The 26,003-nt window shown below is 34.1% G+C and overlaps 4 protein-coding genes across 9 annotated transcripts; 2 read left to right on the plus strand and 2 right to left on the minus strand.

The window, feature by feature from the left end:
- Window positions 1–2,324: 2,324 nt before the first annotated feature.
- LOC129313372 (uncharacterized) lies at window positions 2,325–10,042 on the minus strand. The gene is made up of 7 exons (XM_054956400.1): window positions 9,953–10,042; window positions 9,557–9,657; window positions 9,336–9,459; window positions 4,845–4,901; window positions 4,717–4,767; window positions 3,306–3,357; window positions 2,325–2,662 (listed from the first exon to the last, which is right to left on the minus strand). The coding sequence occupies exons 3-7, from the start codon at window positions 9,450–9,452 to the stop codon at window positions 2,475–2,477; spliced, it is 465 nt and encodes a 154-aa protein (XP_054812375.1). The 5' UTR covers window positions 9,453–9,459; window positions 9,557–9,657; window positions 9,953–10,042; the 3' UTR covers window positions 2,325–2,474.
- Window positions 7,505–8,611, plus strand: LOC129313371 (uncharacterized). Its single transcript, XM_054956399.1, has 2 exons — window positions 7,505–8,059; window positions 8,155–8,611. The coding sequence occupies exons 1-2, from the start codon at window positions 7,558–7,560 to the stop codon at window positions 8,370–8,372; spliced, it is 720 nt and encodes a 239-aa protein (XP_054812374.1). The 5' UTR covers window positions 7,505–7,557; the 3' UTR covers window positions 8,373–8,611.
- A 3,188-nt stretch (window positions 10,043–13,230) lies between the features above and the next one.
- On the plus strand, window positions 13,231–20,191 carry LOC129313176 (MLO-like protein 14). Of its 2 annotated transcripts, none has more exons than XM_054956141.1 (16): window positions 13,231–13,906; window positions 13,983–14,165; window positions 14,964–15,021; window positions 15,119–15,354; window positions 15,449–15,565; window positions 15,985–16,045; window positions 16,118–16,212; window positions 16,750–16,824; window positions 17,257–17,342; window positions 17,663–17,712; window positions 17,844–17,884; window positions 18,321–18,491; window positions 18,594–18,629; window positions 19,138–19,205; window positions 19,282–19,342; window positions 19,575–20,191. In XM_054956141.1, exons 2-16 carry the CDS (start codon window positions 14,043–14,045, stop codon window positions 19,998–20,000), a joined length of 1,704 nt encoding a protein of 567 aa, XP_054812116.1. In that variant the 5' UTR covers window positions 13,231–13,906; window positions 13,983–14,042; the 3' UTR covers window positions 20,001–20,191. The 2 variants fall into 2 exon arrangements, with proteins under 2 accessions (XP_054812116.1, XP_054812117.1); XM_054956142.1 differs by having other exon boundaries at window positions 13,231–13,780; window positions 13,971–14,165.
- LOC129313177 (uncharacterized) lies at window positions 19,473–24,139 on the minus strand. 5 transcript variants are annotated; one of them, XR_008593881.1, is made up of 7 exons: window positions 23,980–24,139; window positions 22,947–23,041; window positions 22,006–22,117; window positions 20,433–20,581; window positions 20,288–20,332; window positions 20,107–20,195; window positions 19,473–19,992 (listed from the first exon to the last, which is right to left on the minus strand). XR_008593881.1 is itself a non-coding variant. In XM_054956144.1 (4 exons), exons 2-3 carry the CDS (start codon window positions 23,020–23,022, stop codon window positions 22,011–22,013), a joined length of 183 nt encoding a protein of 60 aa, XP_054812119.1. In that variant the 5' UTR covers window positions 23,023–23,041; window positions 23,980–24,139; the 3' UTR covers window positions 20,821–21,170; window positions 22,006–22,010. The 5 variants fall into 5 exon arrangements, 3 of the variants coding, with proteins under 3 accessions (XP_054812119.1, XP_054812120.1, XP_054812118.1); XR_008593880.1 differs by lacking the exons at window positions 20,288–20,332; window positions 20,433–20,581; XM_054956144.1 differs by lacking the exons at window positions 19,473–19,992; window positions 20,107–20,195; window positions 20,288–20,332; window positions 20,433–20,581 and adding an exon at window positions 20,821–21,170.
- Window positions 24,140–26,003: the final 1,864 nt, after the last annotated feature.

Genomic DNA, 26,003 nt, shown 5'->3' on the forward strand with positions numbered 1-26,003 from the left:
AGTACTAACATCATATGGGAGGATATGGCTAAAAAGATACGGGAGGTTGCAAAAGTAGTTTTGGGAGAATCGAAAGGTTCTGGTCCGAGAGATAAGGAGTCTTGGTGGTGGAATAATAGTATATAGGACAAAATCAAGTATAAGAAGAATTGTTTTAAAGCCATACATTTGTGTAACAATGAAGAAAATTGGGAGAGGTACCATATGGCTAAGAAGGAAACTAAGAGAGCTGTGGGTGAAGCTCGTTCTAAAGCTTTTGAAGAATTTTATAAGAACCTTGAGACGAAGGAAGGAGAGCAAAATATTTATAAGATTGCCAAGAGTAGGGAAAGAAAATCAAGAGATCTAGAACAGGTAAGGTGTATTAAGGATGAAGAGGAAAGAATTTTAGTTACAGATGATGAAATTAAAAATAGATGGGAGACTTATTTTTCTAAACTTTTCAATGATGGAGAGGATTCATCTAGTAACTTGGAGGATTTAGTAACTGGTGAAGGAGAACAAAATTTGTCATTCTATCGAATAATACGTGATAAGGAGGTAAAGGAAGCTCTTAAGAAAATGACAAATGGTAGAGCCAACGGACCTGATTGTATATCTATCGAAGCGTGGAAATGTTTAGGTGAAGAAGGGGTGAGATGGTTAACTAAGTTATTTAATGTGATTTTACGGTCCAAGAAAATGCCTGATGAGTGGAGGAGAAGTACATTAATTCCTATTTATAAAAATAAAGGAGATATTCAGAATTGTACTAATTATAGAAGGATTAAACTCATGAGCCACACAATGAAATTGTGGGAGAAAGTAATTGAGTACAGGTTGAGATTGGAGACAAGTATTTCTGAAAATCAATTTGGTTTTATGCCAGGTAGATCAACTACAGAGGTGATTTATCTACTAAGGGGATTAATGGAAAAGTATCATTGTAAAGATAAAGATCTACACATGGTTTTTATTGATTTGGAAAAAGCTTATGACCGTATACCAAGAGAAGTGCTTTGGAAAGCGTTGGAAAAAAAGGGAGTACGGATTGCTTATATTAAAGCCATACAAGATATGTATGAGGGGGTAAAAACTAGTATAAGAACACCTAGTGGTCAAACAAAGGATTTTCCTATAAAGATTGGACTACATCAGGGATCATCTCTGAGTCCTTATTTGTTTAACTTGATTTTAAATGTTTTGACGGAACATATTCAAGAGGAAATCCCGAAATGTATGCTCTTCGCGGATGATATAGTTCTTATAGCAGAGACAAGAGAAGAGGTTAATTGCAAACTTGAGTTATGGAGGAGGACATTGGAGTTGAAAGGTTTTCGTCTGAGTAGAAGTAAGACAGAATATTTATATTGTAAATTTGGTAAAGGACTATTCGAAAATAATTTGGAAGTGAAATTGGGAGATCAAATTATACCTCAAGTGGAAAAGTTTAGATATTTGGGAGCCATTATTCAAAATGATGGCGAAATCAGTGGAGATATTTCACATAGAATTCAAGCTGGGTGGTTTAATTGGAGAAAAGCTAAATGAGTTATTTGTGACTGTAAGGTGCCTAATAAACTTAAAGGAAAGTTTTATCGCACTGCTATCAGACCGGCAATGTTATATAGTAGTGAATGCTGGGCTCTAACGGGATAGCCAGAGCATAAAGTTGGAGTAGCAGAGATGAGAATGTTACGATGGATGTGCGGACATACACGTAAAGATAAAATTCGAAATGAACACATACGCGAAAAAGTGAGGGTGGCACCTATTGAGGAAAAAATGGTAGAAAATCGGTTGAGATGGTTTGGGCATGTACAAAGAAGACCAAGGGAAACACCAGTGAGAAGAGTGGAACATATAACTTTGAGTCCGATTAAGAGAGGTAGAGGAAGGCCTAAGAGAACACTCTTGGAAGTTGTTGAACGTGATCTCTTAATTAATAATATTCCTAAAAGCTTGATAAATGATAGAGCACAATGGCGTCTTGCAATCCATATAGACGACCCCACCTAGTGGGATAAAGGCTTGTTGTTGTTGTTGTTGTTGTTGAAGTCAAGTGTTCCCTCCAAACTAAAATGCTTCGTTTTTTCTTCATTCCACCGGGGTTTAGGGCCAAAAAAAATCTTGAAGAGTGAAATTTGTCACCTCCATTTGTGGGTTTCGTTATCTCTCTAATGTACCTCTCCCGCGCATCTTGTATTACTTTAAGATTGTATCTGGAACTAATTGTTTTAATCAATATTTATCTTTTTCTTTTAGAAAATTCCATCAGGATCTAATCATTGTTAATTCAATTTTTTTTGAAACTCAACCGTTGTTATCCCGAGGATATTTAAGGATGTCATAAAACTATTGTAATTTGTAATATTCCAACAAGAAAAACGTGCAATTCAATATCGTCGGATACGACATTCCAGGAAAGGCATAGCACCAATCCTCATTAATAGCTATGAATAGCAAAATGCTGTGGAAACGATATCCTAGTAAAATTATTTAGCTTGCTTGGTGGTTACAGCTTCCATTTCAGAATCAGGTGATATTCTGAACTTGAGAACCTTGTGAAGTTGACACGAAGGTTTTACTTGCTTCTTTGGAGGTTGACTTGAATCAATTATCTTAGTTCCAGAGAAAAGATTCACTTCAGATGGTCCTGTCTCTTCATGAATAACAGGAGTATCTGCAAAGTGGACAGCTTTATCATACAACTTGAACTATAGAAATTCTTGGTTGCGGGAAGACAAAGTATGTATATATACAAAACATTAAGAGTCTCTAACAAAGATGTCTTCAGATATAGCTACGGTTGTCTCATCTAATTAGGAAGAAAAGGCATCGTTAAGTACAGCTCAGCAATACTTTAGGCAATGCAACTAGTTGTTTAGTCCTCCTATCTAACACACGGACACTCCTCATATTTCTAGTTATATATATATATATATATATTGTCAACTTGAGGCTCTGAGAAACCAATTACTAGTTCAGTTACAGATAAATAAACTTGATGGAGTAACAGAAAACTTTGGCAATTGCATCTTGAAACTGAGCAAATTCCTTCTAAGGAACAACATTAACATTCTAGCAAAAAAAAAATAATAGTCCACTACTCTTGTCGTATTTTGAGCCAGGCAGTAGATATGTGTCACTTCACTTGGAGGACGTGCAGAAGCAGAAAAAGCAGCTTTCAAAACTCAGTTAAATGGAAACAGCTACAGCAATATTTAAACACTAACAAGCCAGTAGTGCCATCTGACAACACATTCTAATTTTCCAACTAAGATTATTTTCCTTTTCCCTAGAAGATTTCAGCACACATAACTCACCTTCCTCTGTAAAGACAATACATGTTCCAATTGTCTCCTCATACTCCCCAACCTGTAATAGACAAAGAGGAACCATCATAATTCACAAACAGTCATCATACATTCAGATTACAGAAAAAATGAATAAAAAAGTGGTTGCAGACCCAAAGTTAAATTCTACTGCAGCAACTGAACAAATAACTCCATCTATACTTATGACAATTGATTTTAAGAAATTCTAGCAGCAGGTAGCATTTAAAGAATTAATCATTTGATGGAAACCCAAAACTAAAGTTGATATTATTTATGAAACAAGGCTACAATTTCCCAGTCCATTACAGTAAATGGGCAATGGGATAGCAGCGTATGGCAGATATAGTTACAGTAAGAGGAAAATACAGACAACAAGATATTCGAGAGACCAAGGACTCTACGCAAGCCAAATGGTTTATCCTGTGTCTCTTATACCTCAAGTCACAATATATTTTTCCCACTGACCACTTTAATCCCTCTCTTACTCTCACGCAACGCACCTCACAACCCATGCATCAGTTACAAGCACCCGGCCACCTCAACAACATTCCCTGCAGCCTTGCCTGTTAATTACAAGCCCATCATTAAATAACATCTAACACAGTTGCTTCCAAATAAATGATTATAAAGTACTCCCCCCAGTCCTATTTATAAGACACTTTCTAGAAGTAAGTTTTGGTTCAAAATATAGGATACCTTGTAATAATTAAACCACTTTTTTCAATTTTACCCTTTATAGAATAGCATACTTATATAATTATTTAAAAACAAGGATAAAAATAAAAGTACATATCACTTTCCATGATATCAAGGAAAAAACTAATCTTTCTTAAGCTGAGTGAAACAATTAAAAGTGTTTTATAATAAGGACCGGAAGGAGTATAAATTATCTAGACAGTGTCACTAGATCACATGAGAATGAAAAAAAAGAAAATCTATGAAATATCCGCCAGGAAGTAGCTTATAACAGCTGGAAGAGATCAGTCATGAAATTGTAATTCAAATGTATCAAAGAAAAACAGAAAGACTGATAAAGAATAACCATTTAAAAAAAAAAAAAAGGTCACAACAGACAAACAATGCATGCTAGTTCCAGGATGCAGCAGCAATTAGCTAAATGTAACTAGCACTATATTAAGGCTGTGCATAGAGGGAGGGTGAGAGTGTTACTGATACTCTCAACTTCTACAAAAATGCTCCTCCTATTTTTTTTTTCTCTTGTCACAGATGGAGTATCTACTCTCACGGATAAATGGTGCAATGATTTTCAGGAAAAGTAAAAAGACTGACTGAACATGTATTGTGTCATGCACAAGCATGTCTTTATCCATTCACATCCAAATTCAATGCAAATGTTTGATAGGGAAGGGTATTTAAGTTTTAAAGGCAGCTAGCTTACCAACTTCAATTTGTCATCAATGATCAACACAGGGTTTAATGTATCTAGGCCCTACAAAAAAGCATACATGGTATAAGAACATTTTATTAAGGTAAGATGAATCAATAGAAAAAAAAGTACAAATATACCGTTGCAAAAAGCAGAGAAAAATATATGAGAGCAACAAGATTCATTTCCTTTGAATTCTGAAACAAAGTTACTTGTCAAAACAGGATATGAGATTATTTGGCCAAGTGAACAAAAACTGGGCTAATAATATGAAGCAGGCGTTATATTGTCAATCACTTACCATTATTCTAATAATTTATTTTTTTTAAAAAAATGGCAAGCTTATTTAACAGATTACCTAATAGACCGATCTCATTTATAACTTAATAACCATAAGGGTCAAATGCATGTAGAATATTTTTATTTATAAAACATTTTGAAAGATATACAATATTCAAGGTTTGAAGACCCGGACCGACTCGAATGGTCGGACCGGTCGGATCGTCGCCCGTTGAAGAAAGCGGGTTGGGTCAACTAATTAACCCGTATGAGCAATTGACCCGGGTTGGCTCGTCTGGAACCGGACGGGTTTTATAAACCCGGAAAAGAACCGGAACCCGAAACGGTTTGAATGGGTCAGAAGGGGGTCAAAGGAGGGGCAAAATTGGAATTTTAAAAAAAATTTAAAAAACCCTTATCTATCAGTTATCAGATCATTATCTCTCGGATTTCACTTTCAGAGTTTCAGGTTCAGATTTCAAATTCAGCCGGTACAGTCACGGTCTCGGTCTTCAGATTTCACTCCCTACAGTCACGCCACCTCGCCCGCTCGCCGTCGCAGCTAGACTCAGAAGTCAGAAAGAAATCAGGCATCAGCGTCTCACGGTCTCGGTCTCGGTCTCAGTCTTCTCTTCTCTGTTCTCTCTCTATCTCGCACGATGGCCGGTGGGTTCTGTCGTTCTGGTCAGTCATCGGCTCATCGCACATCGCCTCCTCAAATCTCGACCGTCTGGGTTCCGTTTCTGTGGGTCTCTTCTCTGTTCTCTCTCTGTGCATTCACACCGAGATAGTCGGACTCTTCCCTCTCTGTGCATTCACGCCATTTCTGTGCATTCACTGTCTTCATCTTCTTCGTCTTCTTCACAGTCAGACTTTTCCCTCACTGTGCATTCACACCGAGACAGTCAGACACTCAACATCCTTCATTCTTCATCTTCTTCATTGATCGCTGATCGCTCTCTCTTTCTCTCTCTCAGTCCTGGTGAGCTCCTTCATCTATCTCTCTGCCCAATTTAATCTAATGCCATGTTTTTGAATAGCAAATTAGCAATGTATGAATGCTGATGGATGAACATTTTTTTTATTATCTGCGCTGTTTATTTTCTGAATTTTGAATTATTCAAGACTCTTATACTGTGTTGTCTGCTCTGTGATTTATCTATGGATATGGTTATAATTATATTCATATTGTCCTAATCGATTTGAGACTCAAGAGTTGTTTATTGACAAAATAGGAAGGCTATATTCATATTGTTTGTCTGCTTTTAATTTGTTAATTTACTTGTTTAGGTGTAGAAAATGTCGTCATCTGATCATGCATCTACTGCTGCATCTACTCAATCTGTTAGAGCTAAATCAGATCCTACATGGGAGCATTGCACTCAAATACCAAACAAAAAGGAAGGTGGCAAACCTCGCTTAAAATGCTTGTATTGTGCAAAGGAATTTGTTGGCGGGGGAATTAATAGAATGAAACAGCACCTTGCTGGGAAAAGAGGAGATGCCATTAGTTGTAAAAATGTGCCTCATGATATTCGCTTTCGATTGGAGGAAAATTTGAAAGAGATTGAGGGAAAGAGAACAAAAAAACAAGATAACCCAACAGAAACAGATGATAGTCTATTTGGAGGGAATGATTCAAATATGGAAGAAATGGCTCCTCCACAGTCTCAAGAAAGGGTGATTGAAGCAAATGTTCCAAGTTCTTCTCAATCAAGAAAAAGGAAGGCATCTGAATCTTTAGAGAAGTTCTTTGCCCCAAGGACAACCCCGGGTGCACAACCAGGAATAAGAAGTGCATTTACAGGTAAAGAAGCTTTGCATAGAGCTGATTTAGCTATTGGTAGGTGGTTATATGATTGTTGTATTCCAATAAATGCTGTGAATTCCATTTACTACCAACCTATGGTAGATGCTATTGCTGCTATTGGTCCTGGTTATAAAGCCCTAAATTATCATGCCATGAGAAGTAAAATATTGCAAGACATGAAGAAGGAGGTTCAGTTACTAGTTGATGAATGCAGAAGTTTTTGGGCTGAAACTGGTTGTACTATAATGGCGGATGGTTGGCAAGATCAAAGAAATAGGCAGTTGATTAATTTTCTTATTTATTGTCCTAGAGGAATTGTTTTTATTAAATCTGTAGATGCCTCAGATATAGTTAAGGATGCTCAAAATCTTTGCAATTTATTCATGGACATGGTTGCATTTGCTGGTGCGAATAATATTGTTCATCTAGTAACTGATAATGCAGCTAATTATAAAGCTGCTGGGAGATTATTAAATGACAAGTACCCTTCTATTTTCTGGTCTCCTTGTGCTGCCCATTGCTTAAATTTGATTTTGGCAGACATAGGCAAGATGGAGATTGTTACTAGTTTAGCAGCACGTGCATCTGTGGTTTCAAAATTCATATATAACCATGCATTTTTGCTAGCTTGGTTGAGGAAAAGAGAGAGTTGGGTAGAAATTATTCGCCCAGGGGCCACACGGTTTGCCACTACTTTCATTGCTTTGAAGAGTATCTATGAGCACAAACATGATATACAAGCCTTGATAACTAGTAAGGCATTTATGGACTCTAGATACTCTAAGGATCGAAAGGCTAAGGATGTCACAATGATTGTGTTGGACAACAAATTTTGGAATGACTGTAAAATTGTTGTTGAAATTGTAAAACCACTCATCCGATTGTTGAGAATTGTTGATTCTGATGATAGGCCATCACTTGGGTATGTCTATGATGGTATGTATAGGGCAAGGAAAGCTATAAAGAATACTTTTTTAAAGAAAAAATATTTGTACAAGCCCTACACAAGGATTATTAAGAGAAGGTGGGATTCTCAGCTCCGACAAAATCTTCATGTAGCTGCTTATATCTTTAATCCTGCCTTTCTTTATGATAAAGAAAACTTTTCTCAAAAGCCAGAGGTTATGCAAGGATATCTTACTGTTATAGATAAGAAAGTCTCTTCTAATAAGACCAAGTTCTTGCAAGAAGGCACACAATATCAGGAAAAGAGTGGTAGCTTCAGTCATCCATTGGCTATTGAATCTGCAAAATCAATGCGACCTGGTAAAGTAAAGATTTAGATATTTATCTTTTATATTTATTATCTTGCAACTTTATCTGTAAAATCTCTTCTACTAACTTTATCTTTAATATGGCAGATGAATGGTGGCGATATTTTGGAAGTAGTTGTCCAAATATTAAAAACTTAGCCATTAAATTGTTAAGTCAAATTGCATCTTCATCAGGTTGTGAAAGGAATTGGAGTGTCTTTGAAAGAATACACTCCAAGAAAAGGAATAGATTAGAGCATCAAAGGTTGAATGATCTTGTATATGTTCATTACAATTTTTGCTTAAAGAATAGGTATATTATTTAAAGCTTTGTGTTTATTTGCATTCATAAAGATTGGATGAATGAATTCTTATAATTTGCTATTGTCATGTGTATTTTAGAGTTGCTAACAAGAGAAAAGCAACTGATCCTGTTGATTTTGAAAGTATTGATAAAATTGAGTATTGGATAATGGAAGAAGATGATCCTTCTTTACTTCATGCTGATGAGATAGAAGGAGATCTCCTTTATGATGAGCAAACACTACCAAGAGCTATTATTTCGCAGCAGGAAGAGGAAGGTTTGAATTTGAATTTTCTTGAGAGCTTTATTACATGCTATCACTTTTATTATATTGCTCCTAATAATGCTTTAATCTGGTTTGATTACTTTGATGTATTTGTTTATGAAGATGATCAACAAAGAGTGAATATGGCAGAGGGTGAAGGGATTGATTTAGGATCATTTGGTCAGGAAGATGATGATAGTTACAACTCAGATGCTGATGCTTTCGAGCCTAACCATGCCTGGATTAATTAAGTGGATTGACAAAGATCTGCCAATATCTTTGGCAAGTAATGAAATTATTATTTATCTTATAATGTTTGGCTTGTGGATTGTAGATTGTTGTACTTGTGAACTTGTTGCATTATGTTAATGACTTGACCAGAACATATTATGGTGTTTTTGTTGTATTAATGACTTAGGTGTTTTGAAAGACTTAGGTGGTGGTATATTTTTACTAACCAGTTGTATTAAAGACTTGGGTGGTATTTTAAATATATATATATATATGTTATTTTTTATTTAATTATTAGGTAGCCGGTTCGACCGCCGGTCCGACCGGTTGAACCATGAGACTCGTGACCCACTGACATTTCCGGTTCGCTGTCCGGTCCAGGTTTTAAAACATTGACAATATTGACATGATACTTCAATTAAGAGAAATTTTTTCTTTTAATCATTAAGTAAATAAAAATATTAAGAGCAAACATGTTAAACAACATACAGTTAGAACATATTTAGCATTTGGAGGAATGTCAAGATTCCCAGAAACACCATCCAGATCAAGCAAAATATATTCTTCTTGATCCTTGTGATCATGAGGTGTAACATTTGCGTCCATACTCCTGCTGCACAAGTTTACAAGTAAAGAATACCATTCCACGATAACTATAAAGAAGGAAGAAAGTTCTTGAATGGAGATTAAATAGCAAGAACAGAATTGACCTTCCAACTGCAGTCCTCTTCGTAACTTGCTTCTGGAAGAAAAGTCTTTGTAGTCTCCGCCAACACTCCGTTTCTAGTCTGGCAACAGCGTTGATTAATCTTCCTCGGAATCAAAAGAAGAAGAAGAAGAAGAAAAGAAAGTTGCTCAAGAGCTGATTTCGATTCCTCGAAGGAAGAAAATCTCATAAGCTGAAGAAGTTCGAATATTTATTTTATTTCAAGTTTTGAATCCGAAAATGGAGTTTCAACCCAAATCAGGTTAGAAAAACTCAACTTGCCCTAGAAACTGCTAAGCATTACATTAATCACGGTCTGAATATTTCTCATCTGCCATTGTTACTTATCATCTCTGTGAAACAAGAATTCCAGAATTTATATTCACACCTGAGAGAGAGAGAGAGAGAGAGAGAGAGAGAGAGACAGGGTTGCCGCCTCGCCGGCGAACTTGTTTACTGGCTGACTGCCGCGGATGCTAATCCCCGCCAAAAGGAGGTCCAGATTAAAAGTGAACATTCCGAAAATAAATCGAACACGAGTTTTATCCTGTGGCCCATATGGCAGCTGGAAAGCTAAGCCCAAAATGCTCTTTAAGCCCAACCCAATTTTCATCAGCTTTGTTTTTTATTTTGGTATTGTGAAGTAATTTCGTGGCACCAAAATAATCCCGCTGGCAGCATCAAGTTAGAACAAAAAAAATCAACCAACCAAGAAGAAGGATTGGATTTACAACGTGACCAATTAAGATACTTCATTTTTAAATATTTATATTTAATATTTGATCGTATTTTAAAAATAATTATTTTTAATAAAAAATTACACGTAAACAAGAGAGAAAAAGATCACTGATGAGAGGAAAAAAGAAAGTAAGGAGACAGTCACATTCACTGCTGTGAGTATGTAACGTTAATGTTAATACTTCATTGGGATGATGCATTAGCCAAAAAAAAAAAAAACGCTTTTCTGCTCCTAACTTGCCATAATTTCAAACAGAGTGGGCGAAATGTGATTCTCCAGGATTGACTTTTAGCGAGGTTGTTGAGGTTCGTGGTCATCCATTGTGCAAAGAGGAGATTATAGAACTCACTCAAGAATCAATATAAGTACTTCTCTGATTTTGCTTATATGGTGGAAAGAAGATTAATTTTGATTATATGTATTAGGTATTTTATTATTTTTTATATTTACTTTTACCTTTTTGCTCTTATTAAATATTAAAAAAATTATTAAAAATATTTTTTTATTTTTATTAGATTATAAAGATGAAAATTAAAATAAAATTAACATGTGAATGATAATTTATAATAAAATTAAAAGAAATAAGGTGTAATGTAGGCCCCCCTATTTAAAGCTAGACTACAAGGCAGCTGGACGCTAACCAAATGCTAGCCTTTGGTAGCTACAGTGACATAACCCTTTGGCCTTTGCATTGAGTGTAATAATGAGCATTCAGTGAATCTGAAGAAAAATAAAATGTAGCCTGTTCAAAATATGGACTTTTTTCTTTATAAAAAAAAAGGACTTTTCTTTATATAAAGACAGAGGGAGTATATCATTTTTACAACATCTATCACCACTCGAAAAAAAAATTATTAGTTAATGTCTTTTATTTTAAAAAAAAAATATTTTTATACCAATCAATATCATGAAGTAATAAGTAATTCTAAGGCATTTCAGGTACAAAAGTATTAATTACACTGAAAATTTTATAAAAAAAAAAGTTAAATTAATTATATGTTATATTTATATTATATTCATTTGAGAAATTAACTTAAAATTTTGAATGAAATAAAAAGCTTGAAATCACAATGCTTCCTCCATCCTTGTATAAAGTGTTTCTAATCAAATTTTACATACCAATAAAAAGTTATTATTTAGTTAAAATTATATTAAATTATAATAATTTTTTAAATTTGCCCTTAATAATGTTTAGTAATATCATGGTGGTGGTGGGTGAAGCACCCAATTAAGATTTGTTCTCTTTTTTTTTTCATCAAAAAAATGACAAAATTATTTAATCATTTAAAAATATCATAACATCCTTTGCATTTAGGAACAAAATAGATTTTTAAAAAATATCTTACACGTAAAGACGAAAGGAGTAGTCAATAGCATTAAATTATTGTTTTTCATGGATATCCTTATTAATTATATTGTAAAAAAAAAGAGTATATAAGAAAGAAATTAAAAGTAATTAAGATATATTGATTTTAAATAGAAAGTAATCTTAAAACCTAGTGAATTGAGATTGATGATTCTCAATATAAGGCATTCCATGAAGTATTAACTACAGTTTTAATATTATTCTTATTTAAATTTATTAATTATGAAACAAAATATAATGCAAATTTGAAATTTTTACTTAAATATGAGTAAAATTTTAAAGAGAGAGAATTACAATCAAGTCTCACAAAAAAAAAAATAATAATAACTACAACATCCAAACTAAATTGCATTGACAACTTATTGTGTTATCAATGTAATTTAATTCATTTGTCAATAAATTTTTTAATAATTAATTTTCTTACATGGGACTTCAATGTAATTATGCCTTTAAAAAATTATTCTTTTTAATTTTAACAAACTTAATCACTTTTTTTCTAGGTCTAATGAAGTAGTTAAAGATGTGGTGTAGTGGCTTAAAAAAAGGAGAATAATAGTTAAATTTATGTCTCTGGTAATTTTTTTAAAAAATAAGTTGAAAATATAGATCCAAATATTAAGTATTAAACATAACTTTCAAACTATAGTAATAATAATTTATGTTTGTAATAATTTGAATTGATATTAATGACAACTTTGTTGAAATCTAACTGTCTTTATTCAATTTATTGGAATTGAATCATATATTAGAATGATGTTATTATCAAGGACAGAATCGAGTATTTCCTCCAATTTCATTTATAAGGCAAGTTTTAAAATATTTACTTGATATCATTTATAATTTATGGTACATCTTTTTAAATAATATTTAAAAAATATTTTCATAATTATTCCTCACGAGAAAGAAAAGTAATATAATATTATTTTTTGAATTTATTATATAAGAACATATTTAAAATTTTATATACTTTTATTTTTATTATTTTTTTAATCTCAATATTAATGAAATTGATAGAAATAATTTATAAAAAAATTATTAAGAGTATTATATAATTTTGCATTCCGCAAATGATATGAAACACCGAATCAGACAATAGGCAAAAAGACTCGAGGGGGGATCTTTGGATGCATCTTCGAAGACCATAAACTGAGGTGTGGTTTTGTGTGAATGGGAAACTTCCCCTTAGTTTAACTCCTCCAAGTCTTATTTCTAAAAACTCTATAATACTTGTGATTTATAAATTTCATGTTCGATTATTAAAATTAACTATCATCGTAAACAAATTACGAAAATTAACTACTTTGTTTTACGAGTATTATAGTATATATCGGACCATTTATCAAACAAATTGAAACACAGGATTATTTCAAACTGATTTTGTTAAATACAACGAATAATGAACTATGCCTGCATTAATTTATGTAGATTCGCAATTCTATAAGTTGAAATATTACTTTCACAGTTTTACCTATGATATTTTTATTGAAGCAGATTAGTGGGTTTGTGGACGTGGGGCATATCTTACATATAAATCCAGTTAAAGTCAAACTTTGCTTAAATCTTGTAAAAGTCAGAGCCAACGTGAGGAAAGAAAGACAGTTCTATAATGCAATGCAGCTGGAAACGACGCGCTTCTCCTTTTGCTTGGGAAACTAAATGCAGTTAGATGAACCATTCAATGTATGCTCCTGCGGTTTAATGTTCTGAAGCTACTCGCACTGAAATCTCCTGCCTGTAGGACTTACCTATTTGAGGTGATGGGGTACTGGTGGGTACAATGTGTGATATGGGAAAGAGCTGCATCTTTTTGTCCGATTTGAGAATGTCTGGTGAATCTCTCTGCTAGGCACTTTTGATGTAGATGACGATTGGAGCTGAAGTTGTTTTATAGCTCGTACCTTACTTTGTGAATGTGATAAATCTGTACAAAGGTTTGGTTTCAGAGTTTCCCTGATAGTCTACAAGCGCTAAAAACAGAGAGTACAAGTTCGCTGAAAGCTTTCTGGAGGAACCCTTCTAGTGGAAAAACCTTTGGGCGATAGTTTACTCTTTCGGAAGATCCATTAACAGCATCTTCTTCTGTTGGAGAAGAAACATGCAGTGATTCCCCAGAAGTAGTTCTGGTCAGTTTCTCACTCAGCATACCCAAACTTGGGAGTCAATGACATTGGAAAGACTAGAAACTTCCTTTTGGAATGCATTCTTCTTTTCTCATCCGTAGAGTGTAGCAGCATTTCTGTAAACTAGAGGTAGACTGTGCTTTGTAATATGAGTTATGCTTTTATAATTTCTGAAATTTGGTCTTCAATGAAGCCCATATTTTAGGTCAATTGAAGTTGGCCTGGTTGAAGTTTGGCGAGTTATCAGGGTACTTCACACCTCAAAATGGCAGAAAATGTAGAAATAAGGTCATTTGCCTTGACTCCAACTTGGTCTGTCGCCACCGTGTTGACAGTCTTTGTTCTTGTTTCTTTCCTTGTGGAGCGCTCCATTCACCACTTAAGCAAGGTAAGGATTGTTACAATCTTTATTGATCTTTTGATTGCTTTTAGTCTTAAATCCTTAGGGTAGCAAAAGATTTTTGGGTTTGCATCGAAAATGTGCATATAGTAAACTTCACGTAAGGAGATGTAACTAGACTTGTTAATGAGATTGGCGGGAGAAAGGGAAGGGGTAAAAAGAAAGTTTTGGATCAATAACCGAGAAACTTGGTTCATATATTTTGTACATTCTGAAGTGAACAACATCCTTAGTAGTTTCCTTTACTATCTCCTGTCATGTGGCTGTCTTCCTTCTGGTTCCTTAAAAATCATCAAAGTGAAACCGGATGTACCCGCCTATCAGGTGTAATTTTAAGTCTTGCGTTGTTTCTTGTATGTATGAAATGTGTGGAACATAGACATAGCTCGTTTTCTGAAGTTTTCATGGCCCATAGCTTTCTAGTATGATTCCTTCTAGTGCTTGGTCAGTTTCATTTTTGTGCCATCTTTGCCTAAACTCTTTGTTCAAGCTAAAGGTAAAAGAAAGAGCTCCAACTTCTAACGCAGTTCAGCCAAACTATGCTCAACAATGACATGTATTCCCTGGATTTTAACTTGTAAGAGAAATCTTTGTCATGATTTTCAGGCTTGATTAGTTTATCTTCTTTCGCACAGCCATCCCTAGTGAGTTGCATGTTTTCATAATATTAACTGTTCACTGTTAAATGAAATAATCTACATTGGAAAAAAGTGGATGACAAAAAGAAAGAAAGAAAGAAAGGTTTGATATGAATTCTGACGTGGTTGCATTTCTTTGTGGCTGCAGTGGCTGCAGAAAACTAATCGAAAACCCTTACTTTCAGCCTTGGAGAAGATGAAAGAAGGTACAATGCAATAAGTTCTACCGGCAATCTGCACTGCCCAAAATTTATGTATTATCTTAATCAATTAACTCTAATCATTTTTTGATTCTATCTTCAGAGTTGATGCTGCTTGGATTTATATCACTCCTATTAACGGCTACCTCAACAACGATAGCTAATATTTGCATTCCATCAAAGTTCTATAGTAGTACTTTTGCTCCATGCACTAAATCTGAAGTTGATGAAGAAAAGGAAAAGAATGAACCCCGAGAACGTATTTTGTTGATCGCTTCTACTTATCCACACTTGGTTAGGAGGATGTTGGATGGCATGAGTCAAAACTCCTGCAAAGAGGTATGTATATCTTAATGTTTAAAACTTGATTATTAATTAGCTTTCCCTTCTGCAGATTAATGTAGGCCAATTTGGAATTTGTTCTGCCGCACAGGGTCACGAGCCATTTGTTTCATATGAAGGTCTAGAACAGTTGCATCGGTTCATTTTTGTCATGGCGGTCACACATATATCTTACAGCTGCTTGACAATGTTATTGGCAATTGTAAAGGTGAGATATCATTTATAATAGGAAGACATGACCTGCTAGCATGTACTGATCATTGCAAAAATGAAGGGGGGGGGAGGGGGAGATTGATGTTCTGTTTCATTCTGATCAAGGCCTTGCCATGTTTTTTTCTTAAGATAAATATTGTGAGAGTGAAGCTAAAAAAAAAAACAGAGAGAGATGTTTGGTGTCAATGAGGGTTGAATGTTCTGTTCACTGCTTCAAATTGAATTGAATTAACTGCGTTAAACAGAAATCTTTTTGGCCCAAGATAAACAGCACTCCAGGAATATGAAACAAATTCATGTAGAAAATTCATAGTTTCTCTCGGGTGGTAAAATACCCACTTGGATCGTAAAGCATCAAGGTGCTATGATTTGGGTTTCTATTTGATATGGAAACAATGTGATAATGCATGCCAGATTCACAGTTGGAGAAAATGGGAGGATAAGGCTTGCATGGAACGCCATGATTCATTAGCTGGTGAGCTCAACATTGATTTTTATGCCTTAGTCAATAATATTCATGAGTGATTAATCACTTGTGTTTCTACAGAGATGACAAGAGAGTTGACATTGCGAAGGCAATCAACACTTGTCAAATTTCACACATCAACTCCGTTGGCCAGAAACAGTTTTCTGGTCTGGGTGGTAATTACGGAACTTCACTTTGTTTCTTCATTTTCTTCTTGTTGGATTTCATTTGTGTTTATTTTTAATGATGCATTTCTTTTAATACCTCATCAGATACATAGCATGCTCGTCCTTTCTTTCTTTTTTTTTTTTTTTGGGGGGGGGGGGAATTATCCCTTGGGGGCGCATTGAAATGATCTAGAGATCAGTTGTATTGCAAAATGCATTTCTGGATTATGCAACTATAGTGTAAAATAAGATAAGAAAGCTTACTGATTTTCTCATAATGGAGGAAGAGATTAAAATTCACTTCATAGTAGCCTTAATTGCACGAGTGACTTACATCTGTCGGTATTTATTGAGGCCAGGTTTGCTTTAGAAGATAGTTTTCTTGTTACCCTACACTCTCCTTGATTCTGTTTATCATTTCCTTATCACCTTTTATGTCTCAAGGAGATTTAAGAATCAACTGGGTCATATATCCAGGTGCTACTTTGATTTGTTAATCCAGAATAATTGTAAATCAATCTTATGTTAAGTTTAGTCAAATTACAGACATGTTTTTTCCGACAATTTGGACGTTCTGTGGTTTGTGCTGATTATCTGACACTCCGCAAAGGCTTCATTGAGGTATGCAAATGTCTAACTTGCGGTTGTTTTAAACATTTTTGTTCAAAAACTGCTTTATACGGTTCTTAATGCATCAAGTGAATCTTTATACTTGCTAAGCTCAAATAATTTTTCTGTTTATATGAATATCTGCCACACCATATGATAGAATAATAAATTGTATGACCCAATCCTATCTTTCTTGAAAAGCTGAAGAAAATTTAATGTTCCCCTCATCCTAACCTCAAACGGTTCTTAAAATGTGTTTATACAAGACTCGAACAACTTCACAAATTTGTTTGATACCTGAATTTATTTGGTCTCCTATTTGTTATGTTGTTACTTGGGTTTAAGTGTCTTTTTTTATCATACCCATCAGAATGTTTTCAAATTCTTTGGTGGCATGCACCACTTTGAATTGTTTACTCAGTTTGTTTTCCATATTCTTGGCAGAATCACAACCTCATGTTAACATACGATTTTCACAGTTACATGATTCGATCTATGGAAGAAGAATTCCAAAAGATAGTTGGTGTGAGGTTAGTAACAATGATCGTAATTCATTAATTGTCATGATATGATTGCAGCATCATGATCAGCACTGTAGGCATTTAATTTCTGACTTTCTGTTTATCAAATATGCTTGATCTGCTGTATCCATCTCTGCATTTTGGCACCTTTTATACTGTTAAATGAAAATCGTCAATGCTGTTACACAATCATGATGAAATATCTGTATCAATTTAATTTTAGTCTCTTAGAAAACAGCATATCTTACTTCTTTTTTTCCTTCTTTTTTCTAAAGTTAATACTCATGAAGTATTCCATAGCTAAAACATCTGTTTGCAAAATCATGCAGTGTTCCACTTTGGGGATTTGTCATTGCTTTCATGCTTTTTGATGTCAAAGGTATGGCTTATCATGAAAGGTTTCTACCTCTTTATAGGTCTTTCAACAACATGAAAAATTTCCTATTATATTACTTGGTTTTGTATATTCTTCTAACTTACACATTTCATATGTTTTCTGTTCTATCACAGGATCCAATCTCTATTTCTGGATAGCTATTATTCCTATCTCTGTAAGTGTTAGCCTTGTTATTTCTTCTTGCACTTATCCTTCTTTAGCTTATTGACACAAAATCCTTTCATTTTTCTCTTCCATGTGTATAACATCAACTCCTCATCCCCCTACTTAAACTTATACTGAAATTACATGAAGACGTTTACATCCTTTACTTGGAGTACATGGCACGTAACTTTTTTTTTTTAACCTGCCTGACTTTCTAAGTTCATAATAACTCTTGGATAGTTTTCATGTTCCACAGAAATGTATATGTTGAATTTCTTAAAAGGACATATTTTGTCTTAAGCTATGCATATTAGACCCTTGTCCTGTTCTTTCTGCATTTCATGGAGTCTAATGAATGAGTTACATTATTCATGGTTTGTGACTAGTGTGACTTACTATATATTTTATCATGTTTATTTATATATTGATGCGTGTTCTATATGCAGCTTGTGCTGTTGGTCGGAGCAAAGCTGCAGCATGTTATTGCAACCCTGGCTTTGGAGAATGAAGGAATCACTGGTTTCTTTTCAAAGTCAAAGTTGAAGCCCCGCGATGAACTTTTTTGGTTTAATAAACCTGATTTATTGTTGTCCTTAATCCATTTCATTCTTTTCCAGGTTGGGAACCTTTGCTCTACATGTCATGGAATGATTTTCTTATTGAGATTTGCTATTTTCAAACATGTTCTGATGGATGCATCTTGGTGTTCCTTGTTGTAGAATGCATTTGAGTTGGCTTCATTCTTTTGGTTCTGGGTAATTCCTTGCCCTTCTTAAGATGTTACTTGGATCTTAGAGAAGAACACTATTTTCAGCTGAAGAAAAGATATATTGTTAAAAAAATAGAGTAAATTTCAATTTTCTGTAAGGTTTGCTGAAATTATATAGACTTCCTGTCTATTCTTAAAATTAATAAAAAGAATAATAGTGGCTACTACCTTTTTTCAAGTTGCCTTAAGATATAACTAATCACTCTCCAAAGAAAAAGAAAGACCTGGATCCTTGGCAAATTCTTAGGGATATAGAAGCTACATATCCACTCTATATCGTTTAAACTAAACTTAGACTGCCTGAACTCTAAAGAGAAAAAAAGATTGAAACGAGAATCAAATTAATAAAACTAGAATTGTCAAGATCAAATATCTACCTTGCACATATGAGGGGATCCATTTGTGGAAATAATAGAGATAACAGAGACTGACTTGTGTTTTCCTGATTTAAATTTCTGTGTTCTACTAAAATGCCTGCAATGTTATGATTGCAGTGGCAGTTTGGATATCATTCCTGCTTTATTAGGAATCATCTGCTTGTGTATTTAAGGCTGATCTTGGGGTATGTAGAAATTTTGATTTATCATCTCAATCTCGTTAAATTAAGATGCTGAAAATAAAGTATTCTTAATTCCTAGGTTTGCTGGGCAGTTTATCTGCAGCTATAGCACCTTGCCTCTCTATGCACTTGCCACACAGGTAACTTCATATTCAAATTATTGAAATTTGTCCCCTCCTGCACATAGGTGGTGAATAAAAAGCAAGTTCTTTTTTCCCTTCTCTTTTGCATATTCAAAAATGGACCCTGAGTATAGTGGATAAACTTGGAGACCAGATTAAACTGAGACTCTTTATATTGAAGAATAGATCATTCATATGTTTTGCCACTTTCATGTCTCATGTGGTAACAGCTTTCCTATGTTTGATTCAGATGGGAACAAACTATAAGGCTGCATTAATTCCACATAGAATAAGGGAAACTATTCATGGATGGGGGAAACAAGCCAGGAGAAAGAGAAGACATGGTTTCTTGACTGATGATTCCACCATACATACAGACACAAGTACAGTGTTGTCTATCGAGGAAGACGACAACCAATCAGCTGAAGACCTTCCAGCTGCCCCCAAATCTGCCATCGCTGGTAACGACTTAGAATTACTACCGGTAACTAGAGCTACATCTTCTCCATCAGCCATTGCAAATGAAACTTCAAGCAGGGCAGCTACACCTCTCCTTCGCCCCTCTGCTTCAGTTTCTACATCAGCATCATATAGTTTTAGAATAGGAGCAGTTTCAAGGTCCTCTTCTTTGCCCACGGGAAGAAATAGAAGATGGAAGCCTGCTTTGTCTAGGTGAAAAAGAAATTGGATGTCACAATGATGAAGTTGGGTTTTGTATGATTTGTTATAGTGCTGGTGAGGAGGTTAGTAATCAAGACATTAACAAATTGTATACAACTTACAGGAAACTACATTATTCATTCAGTTACTCTGTCCATTAGCTATTGCAAATGAGGCTACCAGTAGGGCTGCATGCCACTTCTTCTCTGCCCTGTTTAAATATATTTATAATATTGGTTAGGAAATTAGTAATTTCCATTTATAATGCTAAAGGGATCAAAATAAAGGCTTCCAATAGCATACTGGCCCTGTTTTGCGTTTGTCTTTTCTCGGCAACCATATATAGGCCTAGACAAATATAGCCATCATTGCTACAGTTTACAACAATGATACTTCAAAGTTCACTTAAAAGTTTAAGATTCTAAATTAAAGTGATTTTTTACTGTACCAAAGCTTCTATGACGAAGAGATCAATATTCAATTCTTGTCACGTTCTTTCTTCCTGATCCATGAAGCATGGAATGGATGCAGTCTTTAGTTGCATCAATGTGTGGGATGCTGATAATGACAGTGCCACAAACTGGGCAGTGCTTGTTGCTGAGTCGTAAGATAAATAGAAAGACTAATTCATGTCACCCATTAGTGATAGAATGTTAGGTCAAATTCCTTGCAAAATTACTGTCATGGAGGCTTTTAGTTAAGGCAGTCCTTGAGACCACGATTGTCCTGTAACAAATTATTTACTTTCTAACATGTTTGAAATTATGACGTTTTGCCACCACGTGCATGCAACCATGTTCATGTGATTCGTTCATCTCACTACTAAATACCTCAACTTATGAAAACCGTTTCATTAAAGCAATGACATGTATAGCTGCCGGCATGACGCACTAGTTCAAGTCTATCAATGTGTTTCTTCAATTCATTAAAGCAACAGACATCCTTTCTCGTGTGTTTCTTCTTACACATTCTCAGCCACTTCCTGTTGCTTATTATAAGCCGTATTTATAAAAAATTAAGGCTTTAATTTCAGATCAGCATGTTGGAAACGGCAGTGTTACTGTTCCTGCATGTCTAAATAGTATTTGAGGACAAGCTTTTCATATGCTTCAATGAGGTCATGTTCTTCAACTGGCGATGCAGCATATGCTGAATTGATGTAGCTTCCATCTACCACTGTTGATATCTGGTGCATCAAGTTTTATTAAATACAACTGTTTCGTCAACATTACTGTAGAAAGCAGAGTCAAAAGAAGGGTAGACGAGGAAATTGTGTCAATGAAAGGAGAATAAGCTGTATAGTTGTACACATCTCTTCGTCTACAAGATAAAATATCTTTAGTTTTTCTCAATCTTAAATTAATACACAATTACACATAGATACACCTAAAGAGAAATTTGCCAAATTATTTGTATAGCTATTGAATTGAGTATAGGTGGAGGACTATCTGCTGGTCCCTTAGTTATAGAATGACAACTTCTATGAGATGCATATCTACCAAAATTTTGATTTGGTGTGAACGCGCTGACACGCATATTTATAGTTTTCAGGTCTATGTTCTTATAAAGATTTAATAAGAGGATTCATAGTCTTGCTAAATATTACTTTTTCGTTTATTTATGTTCTGCAAATGAAGAAGCGCCAAATCAAACAAGAAGACAGGAAGTGTTTATCTTGAATTCATTATTGTACTTTGACTTGGTCCAGCACAGTAAATTTATCACGCTAAAGGGATCTAAATAAAAATTAGCTAATCACAAGATCAATCTGACATCTATTCAAAATAAGATTCCAGGTTTTTTCAATATATTTGAAAGCAATTATCTATTTCAGTGATCAACAGCAAGAAACAGTAGCAACTATGCTAATACTGTCTACGCACAACGTAGCATATAAGTATAGCATTGATTCGACAGAAAATGGAGGACGTTCGACATGAGGAGACCTAATTGACTAATTCTGATGACTCTGAAATTCTGCTATACGCTCAACACAGATTTTTCATAAAATCATAGTGTACCATGGTTAGGTGCCATTGTCATTTGTTTCTCCTGATTCCATAGCCTTCAAGCCTTCTGCCAGCATCCTCTCCCTATTTTGTAATTTTCTTTCCGCCGCAACCATATATAAGCCTGGTTAAGTATAGCCATCATTTTTAGAATTTAAAAGAATTTTATTTATGAATGTTCACCAAAAAGCTAAGTTTCTAAATCAATTTTTGACAAGGCACCGGAGCTTCCATGACTAAGTGATCAACAATCCAATCTTAGCCCCATTCATTCTTCATAATCTAATAATACTCCTTATTTCAGTTGCTTCGGTGTATCGGATACTGACACTGCTACAAAATATTGCGGCACACTTCCAGCCCCCAAATGGATGTGTGAAAAACTACAATTTTAAGTTCAGTCATGAACTAGACACAGCATGCCCCGAGAAAATGGAAATCAGAGTAATAATATGGTTTAGCATATTTTTATTTCAAAGATTTTCTTTTCTTCGAAAATAATAGTTTCAGGCAATTAAGGCAATAAATAATATATGTTTGTAGTATCATGTCATATTCAATATCTCTGAAGTTTGGCATTTAACACTTCCATGCATCAAAGTACATAAATAAATGAAATTTCAGCACAAGGTATAGTGCCAGGTGCACTGTTCATGCTTCGCATCTAAATAGAGGGCTTTCATATGAGAAAGCAAGTCAGAAATTATAATAAATTATCAATCAGTTTTCACGCAATTTTTTTTTTTTTTTAAGGAAAGTTTTCACGCTAAGTTTAAATAAGGAGGGTTTTGATTTTGGCAATCATTATAATAAAGAAAAATATGATAACAACTAAACAAAGCTTTTGTTTTTGGGGGGGGGGGATCAAAGAAATTACAGCACATAAATTACTGGTTAATTTGGGAAAAGAATTTGTGGGAAGAACCTATATAAAAAAGGTGAAGAATGCTTACTGACAGCACTTCCAATGGCACAAACCCAGAGAACTCTCATCGACCATTTATCACTGATTACTCCTCTGGATCCCATGGCTGGCTGAAACAGAGAACTATAAAACAGCTTTAAGCATAAATGATTCCAAAACATTTCAGATTGTAAAGGGTAGAAATTTAGTTACTGCCTAAGCTTTTAAAATACAGGTCATATGCCACATCCAAGCTCACATTAGCAAGACAGAATTTGTTGAACTCTCAACTGGACACTTGGCTTATTCAACAAATAAAAGAAAATTTGACAAAGAAGAAAGGCATAACATCAGATTTTCATGCTTACTTTGGAAAACGCCAATTAATATGATTTACAAACAACATAATTACAGCTGAGAAAGCATTTGAGACCTGATTCAAGTATCCTCCAGGCCCTGGAATAGTTTGTGAAACCTTATAAATTTTTATAGCTATGCAATATGTCTAATAGTGCTTTTAAGGGGGTGCGAAGGACAGGTAAAAAATATTTCTAAGGTTTCCAAATAGCTACCAAAATGGAAAGCCATTGTAATAAACACGAAGAGGGTGCAGGAGGAATAAGGCATCACTGCAGCCATAGGCGGACCTATATTGCACTTAGTGGGGGCATCTGCCCCCGCTGAAATCTTTGAAATATGCGTAGTTGATATAATTCCCTTTTAAATTTTGTTCCAGATACTTTGACACAACTCGAGCCCAGTCATTTACAAGATCATACATCACAAATACCTTGAGAATTTTCTAAATTGACGATAATATAAAGATATTAATAAACAGAACGCCAATACACAATAAATCCAACATTGCAAAACTACACAATCCAAAGCATACAAGCAGCGAGTAATCAAAAACTAAGTAAAAATTCAAAAGCGTCAATATTCAAAAGAATACACGACCAGATTCAAAGCCAAATTTAAATGAAAAATTTAAAACAAAGCAAGGACAACCCCCCAAGGAAGATATGATGCGGAGAACAAATTCAAATGTAGATTCAAAACCAGATTGAACATATCAATCTCACCAGATTTTGGGAAAGCCCTAAAGTTCGAACCTTCTTCGCCACTCGCCTGAGAACAACCACACAGGGCCGACAACGGCGGACAGCGTCCGACGCAGTGCGGAATACCGGTTCGTTCGACGGAGAAAAATGGATCCGCTACTTATTAGTCCCTGTTTGCATAGTCAGATCAATCAATTTTAGAAGTGGTTTTATCAAAATCAAAGTATATATAACACTTACCAATTAGACGTCAAAATAATTATAAAACTAAAATTATTCTCTTCTTAAACATATTTTTTTTGGGCAAATTCTTAGATATATTCAAACACTTATATTCATGTCAAAATTAATTATTATCTATTTTTTAAAATTAATCTACAGGTGAATTTATAAATTAGTTTATCGAAACTCAAATTTAAAAATAAGAATAAATGGAAAATTGATTGTTCACATAATAAAATTAATTAATTCAAATTGTAAAATCCATATTAGTTTTTTGAAAAAAATGACAATTAAGGATCCCATAAAATTAGTGATTATAGTTAGAGACTTTGAATTATTAAATTCAAGTAATGGATCATAATTCTTATTTGGTATTAAAATAGCTGATCGAGTTTCGTTTAAAAAAATAAGAAAAAACATTATTGAAATTATTATTATTATTATTATTATTATTATTATTAATTGGGACAATTGTTAAACTCAATCGAGAAAACCTAGATTCATAGTTAGAAATGGGATTAACAATAGATCAAACCCATAATAATAATTTCATTAGTCCCAGCTCATAATACTTGGAATCCTATTTTCCTAACTGATTAGCAATAGTTACAACCTATGATAGCAATTTCAATAATGTATTTTCATGATTTTGCAAGTAATTTACCTATATGTTTTTCAAGTGATTTACTTATAAGAGTTATTGATTTTATATTTAAAAGTGACTTTAATAAATTTTAAAATAACTATCGTGTATTTACAAGTATTTTTTAAAAGTTTTACAAGTGAATTTTAGGTTGTGGTCAATTACTCTTCATGATGTTCTAAACGAGCCTAGCTACATAACTTGAGATGCTTTTGTAGGACAAAGATGTGTATTGCATTCTAATATGTTAAATATTCTATGATTTGTTTAATATACTAATTAATTCCTTATAAAAATGAATTATTCTACTTTCTATTTGTATTTTTTTTTCAGGGTGATTGAATTAGAACTTTTATCAAGAAAGGAGTTATTCGTCACCATTCTTAGTTTCTTCATAAAGGTCATACTTGCGTTCTCACACAATTTATTACTATTGAGAATTTTGGATCATATAGTACTGGATCATATAGAACCACATGCAATGCTTTTAAGGTGATGTTCTAATATTCAACTGTTGTGCAACCTGTGGTGGTTAACAACAAAATCCATTCTCACAGGTTTTGCTTCCTCCCATTTGGTGATATCATCTATCATGGTTCGAGGGAGGAATATTTAGTTGATGAGTCATTCTTTTTTAATACATTCTTCTTCATTTCCGGTTTCATATAACATAAAGTTTATTCTTTATAAATGCAAATATCATCAGGAGACTTGTTGCAATTAAGGAGATTCAAAAAGCTATTATCAATGGATGATAGGAGTAAAGGCTTGATATACAATTTGATGATGATAAGGATATAAATATGCTCACTTCTGTTTGTTTTTAGTATTTTGCAACAAGTTTAGAAATTAAATTTCATTATTTACTATTTTTTTGTGAGAATAAATAGGAGAATTTATGTTAAAGTTACTTTGTGGGGTGCATTTGCCAATTATGTTCTTTGTTATATGAGAAGTCCCACACATTGTCCTATTATCATGATTGTTCAATGATGCAAGATACAAATTTCAAAGGCATGTGACCATGTTGACATCTAATTGCTCAACCAATGCTTTAGAGACATGTCACATCATGGATATTCATAGTTGTGGTGGTTTTTTTTCCCAAGTATTAAAAAAGTTTCCCACTCTCTTTTTACTTCCCATTTATTCATTCATCCTAACATAGATTAAGTCAACA

The sequence above is a fragment of the Prosopis cineraria genome, unplaced genomic scaffold (genome assembly GCF_029017545.1).
Source record: "Prosopis cineraria cultivar Desert tree isolate PC_DT_omini unplaced genomic scaffold, ASM2901754v1 PC6, whole genome shotgun sequence".
NCBI classification, from domain to species: Eukaryota; Viridiplantae; Streptophyta; class Magnoliopsida; order Fabales; family Fabaceae; genus Prosopis; species Prosopis cineraria.

Bases quoted from the DNA above. Each gene is read 5' to 3' on its own strand.
- LOC129313371 (XM_054956399.1), top strand. From the start codon at position 7,558: ATGGACTCTAGATACTCTAAGGATCGAAAGGCTAAGGATGTCACAATG. The intron at 8,060-8,154 runs GTAAAGTAAAGA...TTAATATGGCAG, and splicing joins TGCAAAATCAATGCGACCTG to ATGAATGGTGGCGATATTTT.
- LOC129313177 (XM_054956144.1), bottom strand. From the start codon at position 23,022: ATGGGATCCAGAGGAGTAATCAGTGATAAATGGTCGATGAGAGTTCTC. The intron at 22,118-22,946 runs GTAAGCATTCTT...ATACTTAACCAG, and splicing joins TGCCATTGGAAGTGCTGTCA to GCTTATATATGGTTGCGGCG.
- LOC129313176 (XM_054956141.1), top strand. From the start codon at position 14,043: ATGGCAGAAAATGTAGAAATAAGGTCATTTGCCTTGACTCCAACTTGG. The intron at 16,825-17,256 runs GTATGCAAATGT...TATTCTTGGCAG, and splicing joins TCCGCAAAGGCTTCATTGAG to AATCACAACCTCATGTTAAC. The intron at 17,885-18,320 runs GTAAGTGTTAGC...TTCTATATGCAG, and splicing joins TAGCTATTATTCCTATCTCT to CTTGTGCTGTTGGTCGGAGC.
- LOC129313372 (XM_054956400.1), bottom strand. From the start codon at position 9,452: ATGGACGCAAATGTTACACCTCATGATCACAAGGATCAAGAAGAATAT. The intron at 4,902-9,335 runs GTATGTTGTTTA...ACTTTGTTTCAG, and splicing joins ATGCTAAATATGTTCTAACT to AATTCAAAGGAAATGAATCT. The intron at 2,663-3,305 runs GTGAGTTATGTG...TCCACTTTGCAG, and splicing joins TATTGTCTTTACAGAGGAAG to ATACTCCTGTTATTCATGAA.